This window comes from Adiantum capillus-veneris, chromosome 7 (genome assembly GCF_014529385.1).
Source record: "Adiantum capillus-veneris isolate H3 chromosome 7, ASM1452938v2, whole genome shotgun sequence".
NCBI lineage: Eukaryota > Viridiplantae > Streptophyta > Polypodiopsida > Polypodiales > Pteridaceae > Adiantum > Adiantum capillus-veneris.
Window position 1 is genome coordinate 113,419,503 of NC_140937.1, and position 26,050 is coordinate 113,445,552.

Here is a 26,050-nt window from a genome sequence, read left to right on the forward strand (position 1 = left end):
CAATGCCATGACGTGGGACTTAACAGAAAGAGCTTTGGATGCAGAAGCACTACAACAATACATTTCCTTCTTCCAGAGTTTCTACAACTACCTTGGGTTTTAATTTAAATGGGAGGGAATGTCACGATTGTGACTTGTTATTACATTATGCACTCTTCTTGATTCATTACAGATGCAGATGCGAAGTGTGACTAACCTAGGAGGACCCTTGTTTTCGAATGGTCACAACCCTTCGCTCTAAAGTCATGCTCTTCACCGACAGCCGCACTCCTTCAACGACTAGCCACACTCCTTCGACGACTAGTCATGCTTCTTAAACCAATGGTTGTGGCTCTTCATCGAATGGATGTGTCGTTTCGCCTAACGAATGTCTATTCGCCTAAAGGATGTGTCTCTTCGTGAAGGGTCATACCTTTTCATATGAACTTGTTCATCTCCTATATAAGGAGCCTTTGTATCACAATTTCAGGCAATTAGGCAATCAAGCAATCAATCAAACATAGAGTCTTCTAAGTCTTATCTTTGAGTCAAGTTTAAGTTTCTAAAGTCTTAATCTCGAATTTAAGACTTAAGTACTTAATTAAGGATTCGTAACTAGAATCCTTACAAGGAAACTCGAGCAGGCTGGGCGGGAGAGAGTCAGAAGGACTTTGCCGTGCGAAATTGATGTAGGCAGGGTTGTGCCATGCCAAGGTAGGGTTCGCGCTGGTGCAGGCAGGGCTGCGCCACACAAAGTTAGGGTTTGCGCTGATGCAGGCAGGGCTGAGAGAGAGAGAGAGAGAGAGAGAGAGAGAGAGAGAGAGAGAGAGAGAGAGAGAGAGAGAGAGAGAGAGAGAGATCTGGCTAAGGCTCTTCATGCTGATAACAAACTGCTTGTCATGGTACTGCGGAAGGGTTTAAGGATTTAGCTCAGATCTAGTACTCCGCACAAACACAAGGTTACTTTACTTCACTTGAAAGAGAAACTGAACTGAACACAATGAAGGGGGGAGAGGCAGATAGAGAGACAAAAGAGAGACGACATTGCATGTCGGGTCCCAACCACCCTCAAGGGTCCCCTTGCGCTGTTGCCAGAGCAAGTACTTGCTTTATTTACTTGCACAAATGCTGATACAATGGTCCTAAATTCTGAAATGTTGATGGGTACTTGCAGTAGATGCTTGGTTCTGTGACTTGGTGACGAAGGCTGAAATCTGCTATGACTGAAAATGCTGACGACTGCGGAGGGGCTGAGATCGCTGATGAGAGAGGGCTGAAATTACTGATGACAGAGGCCTAAAAACACTGGTTATGAGGCTGGAAAATGGTGGCGCTTCTGGCTGACAACGCTGGTTACTGATGGTGAAAAACGCTGAGGCTAAGGTTGAGAAATGCTGGTGGTACTTGGCTGGACACGCTGACGAAGATGGGCTGAAACGCTGGCTGGAGTGGACTGAAAACGCTTAGATGCTGCGGGTACTTTGGTGCTGCAGGTACTGAGGGTACTTTTCTTGCTTCAGAGGTGACCCCCTTAGGGTTATTTTTATTTACATATAATGCTGGGTCGAGCAGTGCTTGGCTGAGCCCCCACGATCTTGACCAAAATAAATGCCTATTATTATTAAGTGACTTAAAGTGACTGCTCATATGCCTATATGCTGAACTGGCTGTATTGTGCAAGAAAGGGCATGCGATTATGACTTGCCTGAACATACATGTCTCTTACAAAGTGCCAAGCTAGGTCCTAAGCTAAACTAAGGCTGACGCTAGACTATAGCCGTAGCTTGTCCACGTGCTCAACTGCAGTGCGCACGTGATACTGCGCATACAAGTGACCAAGGGTGGTTCGGCATAGGTCTGGATTGCGACTACTACTGCCATCTGCACATGCACACGAGACCTCTGGCAACAACTGGGAACCAACTAAGCAAGCACGGGGATATCAAATCTAGATTACCTCTTGGCAAAGAGAAGACGGGTCCCGAGGATCACTAGACCTAGCACTGCTAGTCCGGGTGCATGGAGAAAGGCTGCAGCATATGTGAAAGGACCACTAAGTATCTGACTGGATGCCCCTCATGCTACGTAAGCTCTCCATCTGCTGCTGGCTGGTTGTTACAAGCTTGGACAAGTGAGAAATCAATAGAAACATACGAACAAAAACTTCAAAATCATTGAACTTTGAGAGAGAAATGAAATGAAATGATATATCAACGTCTTTAAAAGGCCAAAGTGATCTTTTTCTTCAAAAGACCAAAGTGATCTATGAGACAAAAGAGTTTACAAGTGGTGAATCTGATACAATGTCTATGTAAAAGACTGAGAACTGAAACTGAACTGAGCTACAGTGAATGAAATGAAATGAGAGAGAGAGAGAGAGAGAGAGAGAGAGAGAGAGAGAGAGAGAGAGAGAGAGAGAGAGAGAGAGAGAGAGAGAGAGAGAGAGGGTCGATATGGCACGGCGGAGTTCCATGCCCAATAGCATTGGCCCCAAAGAGTGGCGCCCCTTTCGGTATTTCTTTATCATTTCTCACAGCAAAATACAACTCCCAAGGGTCTTTTGCTCTCAGACTCTGGGTGCATATACTTTGCAAAGTGAGAGACCCAAGGGCTCTTTTAAAGTTACAAGGGATGCACAAAAGCAGAGCCCCAAAAGAAATCAGTTCAAAAGCACATTTTCCCCAAAAGCATCTGCTCTCAGACTCTGGGTGCAGATGCTCTGCAAAGTGAGACCCAAGGGCTCTTTTAAACATATAAGGGATGCCCAAAAGCAGGGTCCCAAAAGTAATCAGTTCAAAAGCACTTCTTCCCCAAAAGCATCTGCTCTCAAAAGCTTGCGCTAGAATCTGAAAAAAGCAGCGAGCAAAAATCCGTACAGCGTGCCACGTGGCACAAATAGTGCAAAACACGAAAATCCATTCGGCTTGCCTCATCAGCATGTCAATGCGATTTACGGAAATCTCTCCAGAGTTCAAGCTTGTGTCTTTAGGGTTTTGGGCCCCACAGTTGGTGCTTCATAAGTTCTTTCAGATGGCCGATTGAGTTTCTCTTGTCCATTCGGCGGTTTCTCTTCCAATTGGGCATGCCGCATCATCACTTTGTGACTATTCCCCCTCTTGAAAGAATTGTAATTGCCCTTGATAACGCGTGCAAAAATAGGGACAGAAACTTTCTTCAGTAGACATTGACTCTATGTACCAATGCACCAGACTCCACCAATCTAGCACTTCTACAAAGACATCAGTCATTGATGAATCACATTTCTATCGAAGGTCTCATATACAAATCTTGATCATTGTAACCATAGTCACAAGGGACGCGTAGGAGTGGGGACGGGGGACGGGGCTCAAATGGATTTTTAGTGTAAAAAAGAGGGCGGGACGGCAAGTGGGGACGGGAAGCCCAAAAATGGGCGTCCCCTGTGACTATGTTGTAACCATTCAACAATCACATCTAGACCATACTCATCTTTCACGGATGTCTTGATCCACTGAATCTTGTTAATATTAGATTCATGTTCTTTAATTTCACATTTCAATCAAGCAAACCATGCCCATGACCATCCCCACAAGACAATACATCCAATAACATGCAGTTATTCACAAATCACACACTTAGTTCCCACTGAACACCGTATTTTCAACCATTCAATCTAGCCATCTCATTCCGTCTAGAATTCTTGATGCACTTAGATCACTATGCAACCATCTCATCCTTCCGGAACTCTTGATGTACTCACACCAATATCCAGTCATCTCATCCAGATAGACATCTTGATGCACTAGAATCTCATTCAGTTTACATTCAGTTCTCATTCACTTAGCCATCACATCCCTATCTCACTGCTCTCTAACGGATGCACTAAGTCCAAATCATTCATCAGAGAAACTGCTGCAACACTCGTCCTACAGTCAACTTTTCTTTGAGAGTGTGAAAAGCGGTAATCTTTGTTGGTCCTCAAGTGAAAGAAACCCCTTTTGAGTGAGTAAATGCAACGGAGAAGCTATCTCTGCAAATTTTCGAATGAACCACCGATAATAAAAGCACAAACCGAGAAAACTTCGAATTTCATGAACGTCCTTTAAATTAGCCAATCACGAATAGTCTCAATTTTGGTCGGGTCCATCTTTACTCCTTCTGGTCAGACGATCTGCCCCCAGAAATGTATCTTAGGTAAGGAAAATTTACTCTTTTCGCGTTGATAATCAATTTATGCTTCCGCAATGCCTGAAAGATCTGTAGCAGATGATGTCTGTGTTTTGCTTCATTCTTGGAGAAAACAATGATGTCGTCAAAGAAAGTGTCCAGAAATGATCGATACTCTCTGAAAATCCTATCCATCATTCGGTTGAATGTCGCTGGAGCATTCGTAAGACCAAAAGGTATAACCAAATATTCATACAAATCAAAAGTTTTCTGGAAAGTTGTCTTGTAGACGTCTCCCGGAGCAATTCAGATATGATGATATCCACTCTTTAGATCAATTCTGCTTAAACAAGAGGACCCCTAAAGTCTATCGAGTATATCATCGATCCTTGGAATAGGGAATCTGTTCTTGATGTTGATTTTATTGAGAGCTCTATAGTCAATGCACATCCTCCAAGATCCATCTTTCTTTAGTACTAGCAACACCAGAGAACAAAAAGGTGAAGTACTAGGTTGGATGAGACCCTTTTCAAGAAGTTCTTTTACCTGGTTCATTATTTCTTCATTTTGGGCTTGGCTAACTCAATAAGGTGGCCGGTTTGGTGGTGTACTACCAAGAATCAAATCAATAATGTGATCCTTAGGAGAAGGAGGGAGGTAACATGCCTGGTAGGCCTTCAGAGAAACAGTCAGCCTGCTCGTGTAGAAATTCTTGTCGTTCCTTTTCCAATTTTAGACATTTGATCGTTGGTCATCGTGCAGTTCTTTTAAGAAGATCTAGTAAACAAAAAGACTGGATTTCATTAATTCAGAAATGGCCGAAGCTTTTATAAGTGGGACAGACTCCCCCTTCAACTTTACATCAAGTACAATTTCTCTGCTCTTCTCATTCTTCAAAGTCGCTTTCCTCACCCTATCATCAACCACGACATTGTTCTTGTGGAACCAAGGGATTTCTAAGAGGACGTCACACCCTTCCAAAGGCATGATGTAAAAGTCCTCATGCCCTAAATACCCTTGACAATGCAAACGAAGTTTGCCAATGACAAGTGTAATGGCAACATCCCGTCCGGGTGCCACTAGAACAGCCTTCGCTTGTGGCCTCATTCTGTTGGGCGTAATTCCAAGTCGAGCCGCCAATTCAGGTGAAATGAAGTTGGCCTTGGCTCCTCCGTCAAAGAAGACGAGGGCTTCTTGATCTCGTACTTTGCCCCATGCGCGACAAACTTCTGTGCTTTCATCCATCTGATCTTGGTCAGTCTCCAACAATCTAGGACGTGTCTTGCTTTCATCTTTCCTTTTCTTCCATGTTCTTTGGCTGCTCTGGAGCTTTCTGGCCTATCTTCTGCTTGTCCACTGGGTGCCTTTTTGGGAAAACACTTTTCTGCTTTGAGGTACTCGACTTTCTGTTCCTCTGTCAGTCGAGGACGAGTATCTTTCTTTTTTTTGAAACTTTCCTTTTCTTCGGTTGTCATTTGTGGAGTTTTGTCCGGTCCTTGGTGTCAACCGTTGATCTGTTCGATAAGTCAAGTTACTCCAATGCATAGCAAACCCTTGCTTAGCGTGTCCCCATCAGTTGCTGGAAGTCCACAACAACATCACTTGATTTGTTGCTTAAAACTAATCTTTTTGAAGGAAGAGGCAGGTAGAAAAGCATCCCAAAACCTTTTGCAATATAAATCCAAAGTGTCTCCCCTGGTCACCGAAGACGATTCCAAGCGGTAATCACACCACTTCGTACTCCTAAATGAGCCAAGAGGAAATAAAGAGTTGCTTGAATTTTAGCCACTTTGTTGGTGCTTCTTTTCGTAAGATAAGTGGGGACCATTGCCACGGGGACTTGCACCACTTGCCAACGAAAAAGAGCAGACTGAACAACTTAAGCACATAAATAACAACTAAACTGAAAGAGATGCACGACATGAGAGAGCAGTGTGACATAAAAACGCGTTTCATAGGTATGAAACCTCGAAACCCCGAAATGGATGAAACGTTTCGGCGAAACTCATGAAACGGGAAACTGCCCGAAAAAAAAAAAAGTCAATTTTTTGAAAAAATTTAGAGATTTTTTAAAAATTTCAGTAGTTTAAAAAGATTTTTTTGTACTCCCTTTGCACTATTGACTCTCTTTTATGCACATTGTACATACATATATGTATATATGTACACACGTATATGTATGTATGCATGTCTATTATACACGTGTGCTTATACATACGCATATGTATGTGTATAAACACTAATAAGAGTACATAATAAAACCAGTTTACTAGTCCGTATGTACACACACACACACATGAATCTTTAATCTATCCATCCATCCATACATAGATACATACTTACATACATACATGCATGCATGCATATATAAATAAATAAATATTTTTATATCTTTATTTAAATGTATTTCTACGAAACCTGTTTCATAATTTTTGTGCCCTGAAACGAAACGTTTCAAAACCTCGAAACCCCGAAACGGGCGAAACCACGAAACGTTTCATGTCACACTGCGAGAGAGGGAGTGGCGGAGTTCCACCCCAAGAGAGCAGTGGCCCCAAACCTTGGCATCCCTTTCGGTATTTCTTTATATTACTTGAACTCTATACAATGCCGGTACTCTACCCTCTGCACCTTCGTACTGAAGCGTGCCAGAGAATGAGCCCTTTGCACAAGCCTTGAAAAACAGTTACATGAAAAGCAGTCAAACTCAATAGCATATGGCCTCAAAAGCTGGTGCTGAAAACTATTGAGCGTAAATCACGGAAATCTGTACAGGCTGCCACGTCAGCAGGTCAACATGAAATTCGGAATTCCGTACAGTTGCCACGTCAGCAGGTCAGCACAAAGTGCGGACATCCGTACAGCTGCCATGTCATCAGGTCTCCGAGTGTGTGTGGGCTTGTTTTATTTTAAATTTTAATGCCTTTATGTCACTTGGGTCCCATCGGACGGGGTCCCATAAGTCGGTGGGAACTCTTCTTTAAGAAAAGGCCACTCGGCAAGACTTTGTAACTCAGTAAAATACTTTAGCTTTTTCACTCAGGGTTTAAGCCTTTGAGCTGGGATCTATAGGTTGGCTCTGTTCTCAGTGGCTTGACACGTCAGCAGTTTGTGACAACCACCATGTGTGTGCATTGCCTTTCAAATAAGATGCTGCCCTCCTGTGTAAGGTGCAATGGAAGTGAATGTTGATCTTTGCTCAAGATGAGTGCTCCGAACTGTGCTCAAGGGTTCCTTTTACTTATGGAAGGGAGAGCCTTCCGTTCCCTTAGTGAGAGAATGCAATGATCACAAACAAAGTGAATGACAGTGTGAATGAAGGTGCCGAGAGAGAGAGAGAGAGAGAGAGAGAGAGAGAGAGAGAGAGAGAGAGAGAGAGAGAGAGAGAGAGAAGAATACGACACTAGACAGTCCTCAAACCCTCCTCCAAGGGCCCCTCTCTCGATGGCGAGAGAGGTCTATGCTATTCATTGCATAAATCGGGTACAATGATGTTGATGCAAAGTACTTGATGCTATGATGCAATGATAGTCTAAGTCGATTATGACGGCGACGACGACAATGATGACGACTGATGGCTAAAACTGACGCTATCCGGCTGAAAACGCTGTCTTCATAGGGCTGAAAACGCTGCTGAATCTGGGCTGAAAAACGCTACTGCTGTAGGTTGAAAACGCTACTGCTGTGGGCTGAAAAACGCTGGACTGGTTGGCTGAAAAACGCTGATGCAGGCTGCTGAAAACACTGGAGTAGACAGCAGAAACACTGGTGCTGAATGTTGGAAACTTTGGTGACGACGGGCTGATGGTACTTGTTGAAAACGCTGGGTCTTGCTGAGGGGTTCTTGTTGAGGAGAAATGGTAGAGGGCCTGCTGCAGAGGTTGCCTATGCTCTCTTGGTTTCTTCTGCTTCTACTGAGTGACTGCCAGGTTTCTTTTATAGTAAGTTAGCAAATTTACCCTACCGAGTTTTCCAACGAAAGTCACTTATTAAATCATAAGTGAAAATGGATGAATTGGGAAAATGGGTTCTATGCACTGTAAAATGCTCATGATGGGTGCTGAATGTCATGTTGATGATCATGCTGTGTGCAACCAGAGGATATGCAACTACTCTAAGTGCCTAGACATGCACGGGCTGTGCACAAGCTCACAAAGGTGCCATAACACTTCCTAAGGTGATCTGAACCCTAGACCTAAGATAGCTTGTCCAGATGCACATAGGGTTAGATGTGCACGTGACATCCTGATTTCTAAGTGCTCTGAGTAACAAGCTCCAGAAAAAGCTATGTCAAATTGTTGAATAAAAGCGAGGGCTCTGTGAGCATCTCTAAAACCTGAAAAGGTATCAAATTTTTTTGCTTGTCCACCCTCCTTGAATTCTTTGGTCTTCTTGTTCTTATCTTTCAGAAAGTCATATTGATTGGCTCTATAAAAGTGCTTCCTCTTTGAATAAAACATTTGGTCCTCAGAGTCCGAACTCTTAGAAGAGGATGAATCCTCATAACTGTCAAAAAATTTCCTGGATCTGCTTTTCTTGGCCTACTTCTTGTTCGTTCCATGTCTCTGGTTCTTTCATCGTTTCTTGCCCCTTCTGTCTTCATCACTGGAATCCAAAAAGGAAGAGCTGTCGGAATTGTCGGAAGAAGATGAAACACCCTCGAAACGTACGTGCTTCTTTTGTTTTGTTGCATTTGCAAAAGAAGACTGATGACCCAAGTAACGTGGGTAGTCTACTCCCTTGCTGCGTCTCCTCGAATGCTTATTGGCCCCCAAACCTTGGTTGACTCGTCTTTCGACAACGTCGTCGAGTTCATCTTCAGTGAACATCCGTGGAACAGGAGGTTTCTTCAAAGTTGACTTCAAGGGTGAATCAATGGCCGTCCGCCATCTGGAATGCATCTTATCAATTGGGTGCCGCGTAAAAAATTTCACGTACTGGAGATTCTTCAAAAATTGGAGCATCTGCTTCGTGCAAGCATCAACTTGCTGTTGACGCTGCATCTATATTCATTCGTGCTGCGTAGGCCGAAGTGGCCCGTACTCTTTGTGTGCTGTTCCATTAGAGTTTTGCATACTTTCATTCGATCCAAAATTGACGGGTGGGTTCGTCTGATTCTTGTGGGAGTGATCCCTTGAATCCATGTGTGTCGCGAAAAAAAGGGATTGGATTTTCCGGTGGAAGGAAAATTGATTGAGCTCTGACACCACTCTAACAGACTTGGGACACCCCAAGTCGAGAATCTAGCATTACACATGAGAGAATCACTTAAAAACACTTCACAACTTTAATCACAATTCACTTAAGTCGACACAGATCGGCGTAGTTCTATGCCCAGAGATGTTGGCCCCAAAGACTGGCGTCCCTTTTGGTATTTATTTTTATATGAATGCTTGAGCAAAGTTACAAGGCCCGAGGGTCCTCTTTGCTTTGTTGCTCGTCAACAAAACCGAGTCAGAGAGTGGCCCTGGGTTCATACTTAAAGGCCCTTTGGGCTCTCTAAAAGCAGTACATGAAAAGCTTCAAACTCAAAAGCTTTAAGCCCCAAAAGCTAGCGCTAACTGTTGCGAGCGCAAATCACGGAATTCCGTACGGCTGTCACATCATCAGTCAGCGTGAAACGTGGATTGTCTGTACAGCTGCCACTCTCTCTCTCTCTCTCTCTCTCTCTCTCTCTCTCTCTCTCTCTCTTTCTCTCGCTCTCTCTCTCTCTATTTTTCTCTAGTGTCCCGAGGGCCCCAACGGACGGGACACTAGATTACGGACATGCCATGTCATCATTTTGTGACAATGCTCCACACCAAGCGCTGAAGATAGTCAAATAACAGCTCCATGGTAATCCCCTTCGTAAGGGTCATTGGAAAATTTGACTCAAAGAAAAAGTGTAGCAAAAATGTTGGGGTTGTAACATATAGTGATTTTGCAGAGTCCTAGATATATTAAAGCACCCTATAATGTAGATTGAGGAACATCTTATGTGGTCTAAGAGACGGAAAAAGCAGCTTAAATGTTTCCCAAAGTTTCATAAAGAAAAACAAAAGCGTGCAGAAAAGATATAACGCAGTAAGCCTGTGCATTGTGCAATGCAATGGAATTCCAAATTGCACACAAGAGGCAGCACCTGGGTAGTGGATCTCCAGAGACAATCTTTCTTGCAACAGAGGAATGTCTCTTATCAGTTTATGTTGCCAGCCACTTTTCTATCGTAGTCCATAGACTGTTGCATTTATCAATGAGCCAAGGGTCCGGCTGCATTTTAGCATAAAGATTATTTGCTTGTGTGGGTTCCACAGGGGCCTGTGATGCATTAGAAGCTTTTCTATACCTCAAGAAGAAATACTTCAGATTTCTCCTCTGATTCTAAAAAATTTCTTCTGAAGGCTACAATTGTCCCTTGCTTAGTAGGGATCATGAATGTAGCCACAAAATCCATCCTCTCTTGCAAGTAGGCTTTTGTACCATAATCGCTTTTCTGTGAAGCTCCTTCCCCACTGCTGAGGTCCTTATATGTCTGCTCGCTGATCCATAGATGATGAAACAGGTATCAAAGCATGTTTACATCTTACAGTAGCTTCATTGCTCATATAAAGCTCTCAACCTTCCCTAGCTAGCTATAAAAATATGAACGAGTCACTGAAAAGTCAAGATTGTTTGACCTAAACATATAGAATAACAATCACTTGCAAACGTCTGGAAACTGAAACATATGTGTGTGTTTCAATCTACCGTCTGAACTTCCCTTCAACCTGACCAACTGGTGCTGCAGGGTGTAAATGAGCTATAATTATGTATCATATGTTGTTACTCTTCTAGTGTATCTATAAAAGAGAATATTTTTACGTGGTTGAACCCTTGGAAGGCTTTGTCAGATTTTGTATCTTCTTCCCAGATATGCATGTTGTAGTGTGTTTAAACATTTAGGGTGTGATTTTGAAATATTCTTTGGCAGGTTTTACGCAAGCAACAAGTTTTCAAAGAACTATCTGCAAAGTTGCAATCACTTCTGAGGACTTTGCCACTGGATACTCTTAGTTTGTCTCGGCATTCCAAGGAACTAGTAAGAGTTTGATCGACGTTGTTTGACAATTACTAGTCTTTTTGTACTGAATTTCTTTTGGAATTACAGGTGCGAGGATGTGTCAGTTCTCTTGAATCAGCCAACTTTTGTACTGATGTTGATAGGGGTCTTGTGGAAGAGGTTGAGTGTGCCTTGGCAGAGATTAGGAAAGGAACGAAGTTGAGCCATGAAATGCTTGTGCATCTTGCAGACAAACTTGGCTTGAAGTCCAACCAGGAGATACTAAAGGAAGCGTCTCTTCTAGAGAAGGAAAAGAACTTGGCGCATTTGAATAGAAACAAAAACGACGAAGAGCTGCTCAATTTGTTGATACTTCTTGTTACGCAAATGAGTGACGATTTGGCAGAGCAGAAGCATTTACAGGCTCAGGAGGATGGGGTCATTATTCCGGCAGATTTGCGCTGCCCTTTATCTCTTGAGCTTATGTCTGACCCTGTAATTGTTGCATCTGGTCAAACCTATGAGAGAGCATACATTCAGCAATGGCTGGACCAGGGGAATACTACCTGTCCCAAGAGCAGGCAGACCTTGAACCACTTCAATCTTATTAACAACTTCACCGTTAAGGCATTGATTGCAAGCTGGTGTGAGCAAAATGGTGTCCCCCTTCCTGAACCAACTAAGCCTCAATTGTCTGCTCCTCGGTCATCTCCAGTCCAGATGAGCGATGCAATTCAAAGATCAGCAGAGCATGTTGTTTCTTTGTTAAACAGAGAGCATGTTGTTGCTAGTAGGTCAGGTGCAGAATCTGTTCGAACCATACCAAGACGTCGTGATGAACCTGAAATTAGAAGAGAGACTCGATCACAAGGAAGCAGTGTTGAAAGTAGGGGGATTTTGCATGGCCACTTGAGAGCTGCTTTTCTTGAGCGGCCAGACAGAGACTCCACGTTCTCACTGGAGAGGGAGAATTCCAGGAATGGTGTGGTTAGTCTCAGCCGAAATACGTCGACATCAAGCCATGGCTCTAGCATTGATGATGCTGTGGCAACCTCCAATACTGAAAGCAACGTAAGCTTGCCAAGTATGTATCCCCCTCATTCTTGTGATGTTTCAGGGGAGTTAAATAGGCTGACGATTTCATCTGCAAGTGTCTCATCTCTCAGTGAAGACCAGGGCATGCAGCAAACCGATGGTGAACATGGTTTGGTCTCAATCATACACCAGACTGCCATTTCAGGATCGGAGACAGGTCAAAATGTGCAATTAGATGCTAGCACAGAGGAGAATGGTGGAGATGACATACAATTCAAGGTGCAAGGTTTAGTTAGAAATCTTCAGTCAATGTCACAGGATATGCAGAGAAATGCTGCCACAGAGCTGAGGCTTCTTGCTAAGTTCAATGTGGAAAACAGAATTATCATTGCTGACTCCGGTGCGATTCCACCTCTGATCTCATTGCTGCACTCCACAGATCCTCAAATACAAGAAAATGCTGTAACAGCTTTACTAAATCTTTCCATCAATAACAACAATAAGTCTGAAATTGCTGCTGCTAATGCAATTGGTCCATTGGTCCATGTTCTCAATGTTGGGACGTCTGAGGCCAGGGAAAATGCAGCTGCAACTCTCTTCAGTTTGTCCGTGATGAATGAGAATAAGATGACAATCGGTCAGTCTGGTGCCATTGACCCACTTGTCGATCTTCTTACAAATGGTACACCTCGCGGCAAAAAGGATGCTGCGACCGCTTTATTCAACCTTTCGATTCTCCATGAAAACAAGATAAGAATTGTGGGGGCTAATGCTGTGAGGCCGCTGGTGCGACTCATGTCAGATCCGGCAGCTGGGATGGTTGACAAGGCTGTTGCAGTCATTGCCAATCTTGCCACTATCCATGAGGGTAGGGTCTCTATTGGTGAAGAGGAGGGGATTCCTGTTCTGGTGGAGGTGGTGGAGATGGGCTCACAACGTGGCAAGGAGAATGCTGCAGCTGCTCTTCTTCATTTGTGTACAAGTAGCAATAGGTTCAAGTCCAGGGTCTTGCAGGAGGGGGTCATTCCACCTCTAGTTGCATTGACAAGGTCGGGAACGGCTAGGGCTAAAGAGAAGGTATTCATAGCTTTAGGCATTAGCAATCATTTGTTTGAATAAAGTTTATTATCATTGTTTAAATAAAAAATGTGTGAATTTTTTTTCCCTAGTAACTGCAGTTAACTCTTTTCTGTTGTGTATCAGGCGTCGGCCCTTCTTCGCCTTTTCAGAGAGCAACGACATGGCAGAGGAGCAGACACACATGGTGATCGCCGACGTTGACTGCTTACGAGCTTTGCCATTAGTGGCAACGGTCTACTTCCATATGAAGGGTAGATTGCCTATTGTAGTTTATATGTAGGTTGCTCAACATTGGCAGGGGTATTTGTACGTATGTGAGGGCCCCAAATGGTTGTGACCCAGCATATGGCATAGAGGTTGGAGGTTGATCTGTACGTATGTAAAATGAACTTCTGCATCTCTTGGAGGTGGTTTTGGCTACATATGTAGACTGCAATGTATTCTTTACTGCAAGGGGCTCAAGACCTTGGTAAACTAGTGCTTGGTGCTGCACAAAGAGCGATGTGGCTTATGTATTCTATGAGAAAAAAAGACACATGATTTTTGCAACAATTGGCCGTGCTGGAAAAGGTTGTGTTTGGAAATGGGTATCCATGGTAATTATTGATAACATATGAATAGCATTTTAAGTTCTTAATTGTGAGATGTTATACAACTTTTGTGTTTTCTTCCTTCCTTTGGCGTCAGGCATCGCATTACTTAGCGGCCTCCTTTTGGGGCTTTGTATGCTTCTTACATGTGACGCATCTTGTATCAGTAGGCTCATACATGCATTGTTCGAACATAGGGGAGACTCACTCATAGGAGTGGAAACTTCTCAGTCTTGTTTAACGTAGGATAAGGAATTGCCCTGTGTAGATTGCATACCTCCGAGCTGTCGCAAGGGCATACCGTCCCCCATTGAACCCTACTAAGAGGGGCGACGGCTTGATGTGCCTAGGTCGGGTCCCCAACTGAGTCATCTGTTCCTTAACATACACTCTTCAGTGCAGGGTTGTCATATTGTGAACTCGGAAAGTGCTACAGAACAGGGAATATATGAGCAAGGATGGAAAGCTCCCTGCATGGTTAAGTGCTGTTAGCAATGTATTGTTAGGCATAGTTCTTGTCTCTGAAAAAAATGCCTGTTCCTAGCACCTTGTGCTGTGGCAGAAGATATATGTCATTAGCTTCACAGTTTGGACATGCTCTTCCCCACACAAAGAGAAACATGGGCATCTGACGTACTTGCCAGTTGAGGTGATCTACATCTTTCGGGTGGGAGAGCTAGAACATGATGCACTAATCTGTCGATGGAGGCGTGTTATGCATGTTTTATCGTGTTCGTGTTTGCAAATCTTGCATGTTTTATCGTGTTATGCATGTTTTATCGTGTTCGTGTTTGCAAATATTTTCTAGCGAGTTTTCAGAAAGGCCTCTATAGCTCAGTGGTAGAGCATCAGTCTTGTAAACTGAAGGTCTGGAGTTCGATCCTCCGTGGGGGCAGTAGTCGTCGGTGCGAGTTTTGAAGCTCCTCTCTGTAGAATTGTGAATAGGCTTTCTTCACCACGGCAAAAAGAAAAAGGCATGTCGAAGATCCTTTTGAAGATTCTCTCGCTTTCTATTCTGCTTATCCCGCCTTGAGTTCAAATCGTAGGATAGGTATCCGCTACTCATCAACGTTCCCTCCTTTTGTCCCCCGCCTCTCTAGTGTACGACCGGCCGCCCCCCGCCTCCTCTGTGGCAAAACCTGAGTCACCGCCTCCACCCCCTCCTATACCCTCTCTGTCTCGTCAGCATCTGCTCAGCACGACGCACGTACTCTTAACCACGTGCAGACGTTCGCCTTTTACTGTCGTGCAGGTTGCTTTGGATTCTTGTTGTGCTTAAGTTTAAGATCGCCTTTTGTTGTCGTGTAAGTTGCTTTGGATTCTTGTTGTGCTTAAGTTTAAGAGGATGACTGGTCTGCCAGGTTAACTTTCTTTCTTTTGTTAATCTAGACGTGTTAATTAAAAGCAAACTGACACAGATTTGAATTTTTTGCAGATTGTTCTGCAAGAGATCATACCATCGTATTGTCCTAACTGATGCTTTTTGCTTTTTGAAAAACAAATTGTATTGTTTTTGTTGGAATCAGTCCTTTAGAACGCGTGTTTGGCACTTTCCTGCTCTTAATCAAGAATCCCTACACCTCCGAGGGATATGAAAGTTTGGTGAGCCAGGTGTCGCAGTTAACAAATGATATGCTGGCCCGGAAGTCGGATGTCCTAGGCCTGCACACTGAGATTAACAGTCTAAGGGGAGAAGTGCAGCTGCTAGTTCAAGCAAATGAAGATCAGGGTAGAGATTTTGACAAGCTGTCCAAAACAATTGAAGAATTGAAAGCTCAATTATCTCCTATTAGCAACTTCCACTACCTCCATAATCGCCACATATGTCGCCTCCAATCTTCTACTGACAACATGAAGAAATGGAACTTCTTGAGCACTCTAGACTAAACACCAATCTTCTCACTGCATTCTGTTCCCATTTGTACAAAGGAATTATTCCAAGCCAATTGGACTCTTGGAATTCTGCTTTATTTGCAGTTCTTATGTAGTTTTTCATATGTAAAATACTAGGATTTTGTGGACTTGTCAGCTCTTCTTGACAACTGCTTTCAGTTTGTCTCTAGAGGAGAAAACATTCATTGACAAGAATCCTTTTGCAGGAGTCTTCGAGTTTCACCTTCCACAGCTTTTGTAATGGAGAGCCTGTCATGTGATTTAGAGGAGCCTTTCAGAGTGAAGCATTGGTGATTGCACCGAAGTTTAGTCAGGCCACATAATTCCGATCCAATTATGTGCCCTAATTTTGACCCTTTTAGATTAGATCAGCTTAGGGTTAGGGTTGGGTTGCTTGCCACAGACGAGAGAGCGACGACGGCCCTGTGGGGGGCGTTAATGTGCAAGCCTTGTCCATTGTCCGAGTTCAATTCCTACTGCCTCGTCTCTGTGCGAGCTTCCCGTCTAGTGAAAGTGCTACCCGCTAGGTGCAGAACCCCCTGCGCTATTTGAGACACATGCTGATCTGCCGATCTGCTGACCCGCGGTACAGAGCCGGGTCGAGGCCGCTATTTTCTCACAACATTCGAGAGACAACGACGTGCAGTTCTAATGAGTGGCCTCCAAGGTCCTACGCCTTTCAAGCACCAGCATGATACAAAGACAATCAGTCGTCAAGGAATATCAGCTGAAGTAAACTATGTATGCATGCAAGGTGGAAGCCTTTAGAGCTGCAAGCAAGCATTAAAGGTTTGACAGCGCCAAGTCGGATTCCATGTACTGGGATAAGCGGTTGAAATTCAAGACATCTCCTCCTTCACAAGTTTTGGTTTCCCTCACATCTCCTCTCCTCTCATGCTTTACCCCTTGCAACGAGTTCGGAAAGCAAGGACGGAGGTCGGATAAGGCAGGCGGGAGAGGGAAGGCTGACAGGCTATTCTGATGCATGGTCGGCCGAGACAGACGATCGAAATTGGTGGGGAGAGGGCAACAATGCTCCATTCAGACAATGCGACACAACATCGCTTGTCGGGTCTTGGGCTCTACATGTAGAGCATGCCTTGTTCGGATGCTATGTAGCTTGACTCAAATATCAACATGTAGTTTGGACAATTCAAAAGCACCTACACATCATTGTAGGTCAGTAAAGCACTTCATTTCTTATTGAACTTCATTGATGCTTTATCCTTTTGCTTGTTTTAGAATTTTTCACATTGCTTCCTTTAGTAAAGCACTTCATTTCTTATTGAACTTCATTGATGCTTTATCCTTTTGCTTCTTTTAGAATTTTTCACATTGCTTCCTTTAGTTTGGTTTACGTGCATGTTGTTTTCAGAACTATATATTCAATGTTCGATCAACATCTGTACATATTAATTACACACACAACTATTTGTCTACGATTACTAGCCAATGCATGTAGTGTATTACAATAGTGAATGCACCTTGTGCATCTTTACTTTAGTCCCAAATAATTGGTGCCATACTATATATGTTCTCGTTTCTCCCATAATAGGTCTCGATATAAGGTTCTCAAGGCCTACAAGAATACAGTCCAAGCGCAAAAAGTTAGGGAGCGAGCTGCAACCAGATTGAAACTATCTCATCGTCCATATGTTAGATCATAGTTTGAAATCACTACATTGTATAAAGATTGGACCATGCAGTGTGACATCCTTGCTCATAATCTAGAAATTTGTCCCTCTTGTGCGGCGACAATTTCTAATATTTTTCGACTATAAACAAAGTTGTCAGCCAAATGAAATAGACAACTTTAGTATTATTGCTTGGTGCATTGGAACACAAGAAAGTCAAATACTTATGGAAGACTTGTACTTGTAAAACTTCAAATTCCCATCCAAGATATATTTTCATCCATGCACTTGACTACATACAATGAATTCTTTCTGCACGACAACTACATACACAGTTGCTCAGCATTATCGACGTATCGATTAGTGTGACAAAAACTACACATGCAATAGCGCAATGATTACTAGAGTGGAGGTCGTTGCTAGATAACCCATTGGTATCTTGGTCAAGTAATGCTAGTCTACACTGTACGACTCATGAATTGTCCACCTCAACCATTTCATATGTCCTTGCTTTCAACATCAAGAACACTCCTATATTGTAGAGATAAAAGTACTTGACCAAATGATCACACAAAAGATTAGGATTATGCATAATGTGTCTGAAGAGGTTCTATGCAAAATGATCCGCCACCATTTAGAGCTACAACTCTTTGACCTCATGGATCAGGCCCATAATAAAAGCAGTTTCTCGATTTTGAAAACATTGGTTGAGCCATCAAGAGTACACACATATACCACATTCAATACGCATGAATCTGGCTCCTACTTCACAATGAAAGATATGCTTCTGAGCCGCATTGCTTTCTTTATGTGCAATGGCTTGTCGAGCTAGATGTCAGATTCAAAGACATCACAATAGAGTCATTTGTTTTCTTGTTCTTATTTTCATATGGACGAGGAAGCCATCCTGAACATACTTCACTTCAACCTTCTGGCGATGATTGCTGACAATCAATCCTGGTACAAATATTCATTGAAGGACTTTATTAGCATGGTTGATGCATGGGGTTTACCAAACATATTCATTACATTCAAAAACTCTCAAAATCATGTTTGTCTAATCATTCATTGCTACAACATTGTATAATAAGATCACCAAGCAAGACTCGTTTTTTTTACTTTCCTTTTTCTACAAACATCCGCTTTTGAGTGGGAAAAATGCAATGGAAGGCTAGATGGTTTAGACCACTAGTTTTATATAAAGTATCCCATCGCCCTTTTGGGAGAGTCAAAGGGAGAGACAAAGTAAGGGTGAGGGACCATATTGTGTGCACTGGCGAGAAAAGAGAAGTGAGAGTTGGGGGGAGGTGTGTGTGTGTGTGTGTGGACAAGATGGCCATCACCAGCACGAGAGTAATAATAAAAAAAGCGCATCTTTCATTTAAGAGAGCACAAAGGAGGAGGGGAAAGCGTCTCACACGCAAGTGCGTAAGAAATAGTTGGTCTAAGGGGTAGGGCTAGAAAAATACACTTTTCCTAACCAAACAAAATCCCAATTTTTAGGTCAAAAGTTGAATCTTTTCCTGGTATTCACCCTAAAACTTGAGTAAATTTTCCAATTTTCTTCAAGGCAAGCTCATAATCGAACCGGGATTTTATGATTCAGCCGATTAAAATACACCGGACCCCGGTTTTTTTCTAACATTGGGAAAGGGGTGTTTTGCCTAGCCGGACTCTAGAGGCCGAGTTGAGGTCAGTGAATGCCTTACAATGTATTTTTATCCGCTAGAATTGGATCGAACTTTGTCATCTTTTTGAGATCTGATCATATTACTATATTATCACATTCATTTATAGTTATAAGCATCAAATTTAAAACACACATGTTTTTTTGGGAGAAAATTCTACTTTTAATAATTGAATTTGGATCTTTATACTCCCATCTATACACTTATAGCAATTGGTGTTGTAGTGAAGCTCAGTTTCTCATGAATTTCAAGAGATTCTTTAATCGGAGATGTTTTTTTGGAGATAAGTAAACTTTGACTTGTTGTCTTTATAAACTTGCTGGAAAATTAGCCATATTCTATGGATTTTGATTTTTCTCGAAGAGTACTTTATTCTTCTATCTCTTTCTTTAATCCTTTTCTATATTTCTAGGCTAGTTTATCTATGAGAATTGCAATTGAATATTGCATAACCATAGTAAAATGAAATTTAAGGAAGAGATTCATGAAAGATTATAAAATCTATATGGTCACTACAAGCTATGCTTAACATTAGCGATGCTTAAACATGAAAATGCACGGCGTCGTTATGAGCGTCGCTATGTTACCTGTAGCGACGCTCATAGCGACACATATAGCGACGCCGACATGGCTAAAAAAATAACCGAGAGCGTCCGAAAACTCAGATCTCAAATCTGAATTTTCGACGCGCGCTCAAGCAAGCAAGGTAACGCTCTCTCTCTCTCTCTCTCTCTCTCTTTCTGTTCCACACACACACACACACACACACACACACACACACACACACACACACACACACACACACACGAGGAGAGGAAGGAGGCCCAGGTATGCTCCTTCCCTCTCCTCACTCTCATGTTCCCTTCCCCTCTTTCTCTCTCTCCTTCTCTCTCTCTCTCTCTCTCTCTCTCTCTCTCTTTCTCACACACACACACACACACACACATGCACGAGGAGAGGAAGGAGAACCAGGTATGCTCCTTCCCTCTCCTCACTCTCATGGTCCCTTCCCCTCTTTCTCTCTCCCTCTCTTTCACACACACACACACACACACACATACACATTGTGTTTTTGAGAGAGAGAGATAGAACGAGAGAGAGAGAGAGAGAGAGAGAGAGAGAGAGAGAGAGAGAGAGAGAGAGAGAGAGAGCGCACAAGCATAAACAAAAAACGTACACACATGCATACACAAAGAAAGCACACACACATTGAGAGAGGAAAAGAGAGAGAGCATGCATAAACCAAAAATGCGCGTACACATGTATAATCAAAGAAAGCACACACAATTGAGAGAGGAAAAGAGAGAGAGAGAGAGAGAGCATGCATAAACCAAAAAAACGCACACATACATGAATAATCAAAAAATGCACACACATTGAGAGAGGAAAAGAGAGAGAGAGAGAGAGAGAGAGAGAAGAAGAAGAAGAAGAAGAAGAAGAAGAAGAAGAAGAAGAAGAAGAGAGTCTTAACATCGTAGGAAAGTATCCCGAGAGACCTTAAAGATCTAGTCGACAGGAGTTGAACTCAAGACATGTTATTCATAAGAGAAATGGCATAACCAATCTATCACACTTCGGTGATAGAAACGTTATACCATTTTTCTCCTTTTTTTATTGGCGTGCACACACACCCGAAAAGAAGAGAGTTTAATTTAACGTCATAGGAAACTAATTAAAGAGACCTAAAAATCTAGTCGACGAGGAGTTGAAACCAAGACTTGTTATTCAAGAGGAAAATGGCATAACCAATCTACCACACTTGGGTGATAGAAAGGTTATACCATTTTTCTCTTTTTATTGGCACACACACACCCACACACACACACACACAAGAAGAAGAGAGTTTTAACGTCGTAGGAAACTATCCCAAAAGACGTTAAAGATTAGGTTAGATGTAGACTTTCGTTAAATTAAATTAGATTTAGGTTTATTTTTAGTTAGATTTATGTTTGATTAGATTTAGGTTTATTTATGTTAGATTTAGATTTACGTTATTTTAGATTAGATTTAGGTTTATTAATTTAAGTTTATGGTTGTTATATTATTAAATTAGATTTAGGTTATTTAATTAAGGTTAGGAGAAATGGCGAGGAAATCGGTTAAAAGAAATGGCGAGAAAATTTTCTGCGCTCACAGTCTCGATAGTCCATGCGGACTAGCAATTCCACCTGCATGTTCGACTGCTGCTACCATACAATAAGCCGTCATGTTTAGCTAATGGAAGAGCAAATTGAGCATACACAGAAATTAGTGATGCAAGATGACGATTTCAAGGGTCACACACACACACACACACCACGCACATCCCGTCAAATCTAGAATAAGAAGTAAGTGCCTTGAGCAGACATCAGCTACCTTGCAAGAATGACGTACCTGCATGCTACAAACAAAGATCTACTATGACAAGAATGACGTACCTGCATGCTACAAACAAAGATCTACTATGAAAGGATGTTAAGATGCTGTGAAATGCTACAGCTAGAGAAGAGGCAAAGGGGTTTTGTCCACTACATGCAGTATCATGTAGACGTGGGTGTGTAGATTTCTTGTACCCACAAATATAGGCATTGACCAATAAAGACGAGATTATAACCCAGTGGTTTTGATCTCCGTGCACCTCTAGACCGAGGTGTGCGGGGATTGGACATGACTAGAGAATGTGAGGTAGTTTACAGTGTGAACACAGAGAGAGAGAGAGAGAGAGAGAGAGAGAGAGAGAGAGAGAGAGAGAGAGAGAGAGAGAGAGAGAGAGATAAAAGATTCTAAATGTCAATAGAAGATTAAATTTGTTGTCTAGGTTATAAGATTTTTGCCCTCATTATGAGTAGTGACCAGGATGTGGGGCCGTCCAACCGAAACACCTATCTCTCAACGAGGATCTTATGTCCTTGTAACCATTGCAAGCATGCTGTGCGACGGACAAGACGCGTTTCTTTGCAGCACGTTCGCGAATTTGGCGAGTTCGATCCATCTATTATAGATCGAGTTGTTGCCAATTATAACTCGTCAGACTCTGACGCTGGCCAACAGGCAGCAATCTTGCAACCCAATAGATGTGTTTGCAGGCGCTTTGGTCAAGCAGCATATGTGAGGCCACAAGATGTAGCCTCTGACAGCTCGAGGAATGATCATGCAGACCACATTCCCAACGAGGCAATGTTTGAGCCCGAAATTGATGAAATGATCGAGACGATCATGGATTCAGAAAGGCTTGTCTATGATGATATGAAAAGTGAAGCTGATACGCCATTGTATAATGGAGCACGTGTGTCTAGATTGAAAGCGCTCCTGGTTCTTCTCAACATGCAGACAAAGTTTGGATGGAGTGACACTAGCGTCATAGCGCTTTTCAGGTGATCTATTACAATTAGTTTACTTTAATAAAACTCTAAATGTATAATGATCTGATATATTTTTACACAATTGTACCGTATTTTTATGTTGTGTAGATTGCTCAAAGAGCACACATTAGGAAATTTCGGAGGTCATTTGGAGGGCCTTCTAAGAAAATGTATTTTTTGCACTCTCTCTCTAGAAAAAATGACAAATAATAGAGCTAGGTCTTTCATGGTAAAAGTTCAAAAAGTGTACTTTAAGTAGATTCCTTACTCTTCTGAACATTCGTTCGTAATGATTGAGGGATAATCTTCTTTTCAGTTGCATTGAATGAACCTCGTCAATATGGAGGGAATGAGGATAACTAGGAGGGACGAAGGCGCAACCGCTATTCACTTTCCATTAAATCTGCACATTTGGCTAATGGCGTACTCCTCAAATGACACAAATGTTACGTAGAAGCGAGCCAAATATCACCTTCACATTGATTTGGACAATGAGTACCAACCATTGATTAAGCGTAGTAAAACAAACACACATATACCTCCCGCTTGCATAGACACGCTCAGAGCTCAGGGAGCTAAACACTCTCTCTATCCTAAGAATCCAATGACTAATGTGTCTCCACCGTTTGTTAATCCTACAAGCTTATTGACCTTTGCTGGTGATGGAGAAAAGGGCCTTCTGGGTTAGTGTAATTCTCTTACAAGAGAAGCTGAAACTTATAAGGGCATTCTCCAAGCTCAACAATGTGAGATTGTTCGTCTTTCACATTTACATTCTACAGATCACGTTACCATTTTGCAACACAAAATAGAGGAACAGGAATTGAAAGGAAAGGTACGAAGTTGTCAAATGAAGGACACCATCTTGGGTGGTCGTATCCGAAATAAGAAATTGCGCAATCTTGAAACATTGCAGGTTGCATCCGGAGGTCTCAAGAAAAGAATCCGAGCATTAAGGTGATGCTTCTTGGTTGGCTACATTGTCTTAGTTAAGTAATCTTTTTGTTTTTTCTTGTTATGCATTGTTTTCATGTGCCTAAATAGTGTTAGTGAAGTAAATTTTCTGTTATTTACTTATGCATTGTCTTCATGTAGAGATTCAATCTATCCTGACAAGGAAAACATTGACCCCAAAGCCAATATAGGAAAGAGATTGCAGCCACTTATAAGTAGAAGCCTGACAGTAGATATAGTACATGACAAGAAGTTTAAGGTCCTACAACGAAATGTAGTGGACCGCTTTATTTCAGAGAACTCAGTGCCTGCAAAAGAGATACAAGGCACACTTGATTCACTTGGTGTAAGCAAAAGAGGATATTCGGCTATACAAAAATCTGTCTCATCCATCTTTGTTAAGAAGGGTATAAAATCCAAACTTTTACCATCAGCCTCAAGTGTTTGGAAAGAGAGGCTTCAGCTTAACGAGGCACAGGGAGACTATCTTGGACAACCCTTTCATATTAAAGCAACTTACAGTGGCCATGGAGCAAACATGGCATATGATGAGTTCAATAATATTTTTATGGACCTGCAGATGTTACAAAAGAGAATGGTGGAGTTTTACAACATCACATTTGAAGAGTCACGAAGGGTATTACATTTTGTGTTAAAACTGGATGAGTGTGAGCTTGTTAAAGAGAAAAAGCTAGAGCGTGTTACTATTACTTTAATGAATAGAGCCCTCTCAAAGTGTCCCAGTGATGATCCTTTGTATTTTAGTGTTCAATCAGAATCTAACATATGGTGGCTTGGTGCGTTTGAGGTAAGCGAGATTCTCAGGTAAGCTCAAATGTTCACATCTACTTAAGTCTCATTTATTTTGTGTTGCAGGTAAAGAAAGAAGATCATGAGATTCTATATTGGGTGTTCCATCGAACTAATATTCCAGAGGTGATTGATCGACAGACTAAGCAGGGAGAGGTACTACGTCTAGATGGAAGGGGAGACTTTCAAGTTCAGTGGCATCTTGCAGGTGACCTCAAAACATTAAAGTGCATGTATAATTGTGGAATGGGTGCAATGGCAAAGTCACCGTGTTTGTTCTTCATGGAGCCTGCAAAGGTCATGGACCCAAAGTGGTGGAGAAAAGCTCCAACACGTCACATTGAGGACCCTGCTTTTCGACTGGTTTTGAAAATACCACTTGTGAATGTCCACATATGTACAATGCATGCCCTTTGTAGAATTGTGGAGAAATTGGTCTACTTATATATCGGGTTTTCTTGGAAAATTAAGAACTCAGCAGAGCGACAAGTAGCCCTGCAGTGCTTAGAATTGGTACTGTCGGATATGGGGCTTCATGGTGGCAATGTGAAAATCCAGCGGGATGAAAAGAGATCAACTGCTGAGAAGGATGTCTCATGCAAACCATCCATCGGTGGGGTGAAGGCACGGAGGTTTTTATCTAAACCCCAAGGTATACGAGATCCGAAGCTAACAAAACATGGAAAAATATATAACACATCTTATGTTAGCAGGGTAGAGTATCAGAGCTGGAAAAAGCTACATACTGCAGTCAAAGACCAAGAACCAACTACTCGTAACGCGAAGGCTGAGGTTTGGCGATCAATAGACATCCTATTTTTGATGTGTGACAAAGATGACTGGTCACAAGGTGGTATGAACAAGTTCAAGGAGAATCTCAACCTTCTCAAAAAATCATTCAAGACAGCATGGACAGACACCCAGATTACTCACTACATGGTATTATCGTGTATTTGATTCTCTTTTATGTGCAACTATGTGAGTGTAAAACATTCTAACTAATCTGTTTTCATATCCAGCACATCATCTTCAATCATTTACCATATTTTATACAAAAATATGGGAACCCGGCAATATGGAATACCCAAGGGATGGAAAAGTCTCATTACATGGCGAGAAATGCTTATTTCAGGCACACACGACATGGTGGCTCTCGAATCAAGCCTAACAGTTTGAGAGAACTATTTGAATGGTTCTATTGTAGAATCATTCATCGAATGCAGGCAAAAGAAGTCTTGGCCTCTTCATCAACAGCACAAGCCATCAGACATTTACAACAACAAAAAATTAAAAGATCAATGGCATACAACAACTCCGGTGCTCGTGAAAGTCAACGAAGGTGGAGAGAGACAATGGTGTATGTGAACCACAAGTGGAGAAAGATACTCTGAGTGGATGACATTGTACAAAATTTCTGTAATACATGATCTTATACAATTGCTACTTGAAGTGTATCAAGATTTTGAAGGTTCAATTTTGTTTTTTGGCACATCACCCTTGTAACGAATCATGAGATGTTTGCCATACTCTAAAACTTCATCTAGGTTTTGTCTACCAAGAGCTAGTGCTATTGCTGTGTAAGTGTAGTAATACGCTACCCGACCACCTGTATAGCCCGGGCAGTAACCAAAACAATCTCTAGCAAACACTTTGTCCACAAGAATGACTTTATCTGCACTTTTGGGCAGCACGGGTCCACCCAAGAAGCATGATAGTGTCTTTAATGTGTAAGTTGCTATTGAACCCTCTTGTGACATGGAATTGTGAAAAACTAGTATCGGTGACTAGCAAAGCTTTGAAAGGTACTGCGCTAGGGTCGCATCCCTTCCACGATACTCTCGAGTCCGCCGCCGAAGGAAGTCATCCTTGTCAGCAATCCAAG

The 26,050-nt window shown here is 42.3% G+C and overlaps 1 protein-coding gene and 1 non-coding gene across 4 annotated transcripts in view; both read left to right on the plus strand.

The window, feature by feature from the left end:
• The window catches only part of LOC147454450 (U-box domain-containing protein 4-like), a 51,800-nt gene extending 35,950 nt beyond the window's left edge, over nucleotides 1-15,850 (plus strand). For 2 of the 3 annotated variants that reach the window (XM_086516405.1, XM_086516406.1), the window contains 3 exons: nucleotides 11,075-11,182; nucleotides 11,252-13,255; nucleotides 13,382-13,895. In XM_086516405.1, coding sequence (XP_086372531.1) covers nucleotides 11,075-11,182; nucleotides 11,252-13,255; nucleotides 13,382-13,459 — 2,190 coding nt within the window. In that variant the 3' untranslated portion in view covers nucleotides 13,460-13,895. Of the gene's footprint in view, nucleotides 1-11,074; nucleotides 11,183-11,251; nucleotides 13,256-13,381; nucleotides 13,896-15,100; nucleotides 15,153-15,374 lie in introns of those variants that run through there. The other variant, XM_086516407.1, reaches the window with a different exon arrangement.
• Nucleotides 14,672-14,743, plus strand: TRNAT-UGU (transfer RNA threonine (anticodon UGU)). The gene has a single exon. It is a non-coding gene; the product is annotated as a tRNA-Thr (tRNA).
• Nucleotides 15,851-26,050: the final 10,200 nt, after the last annotated feature.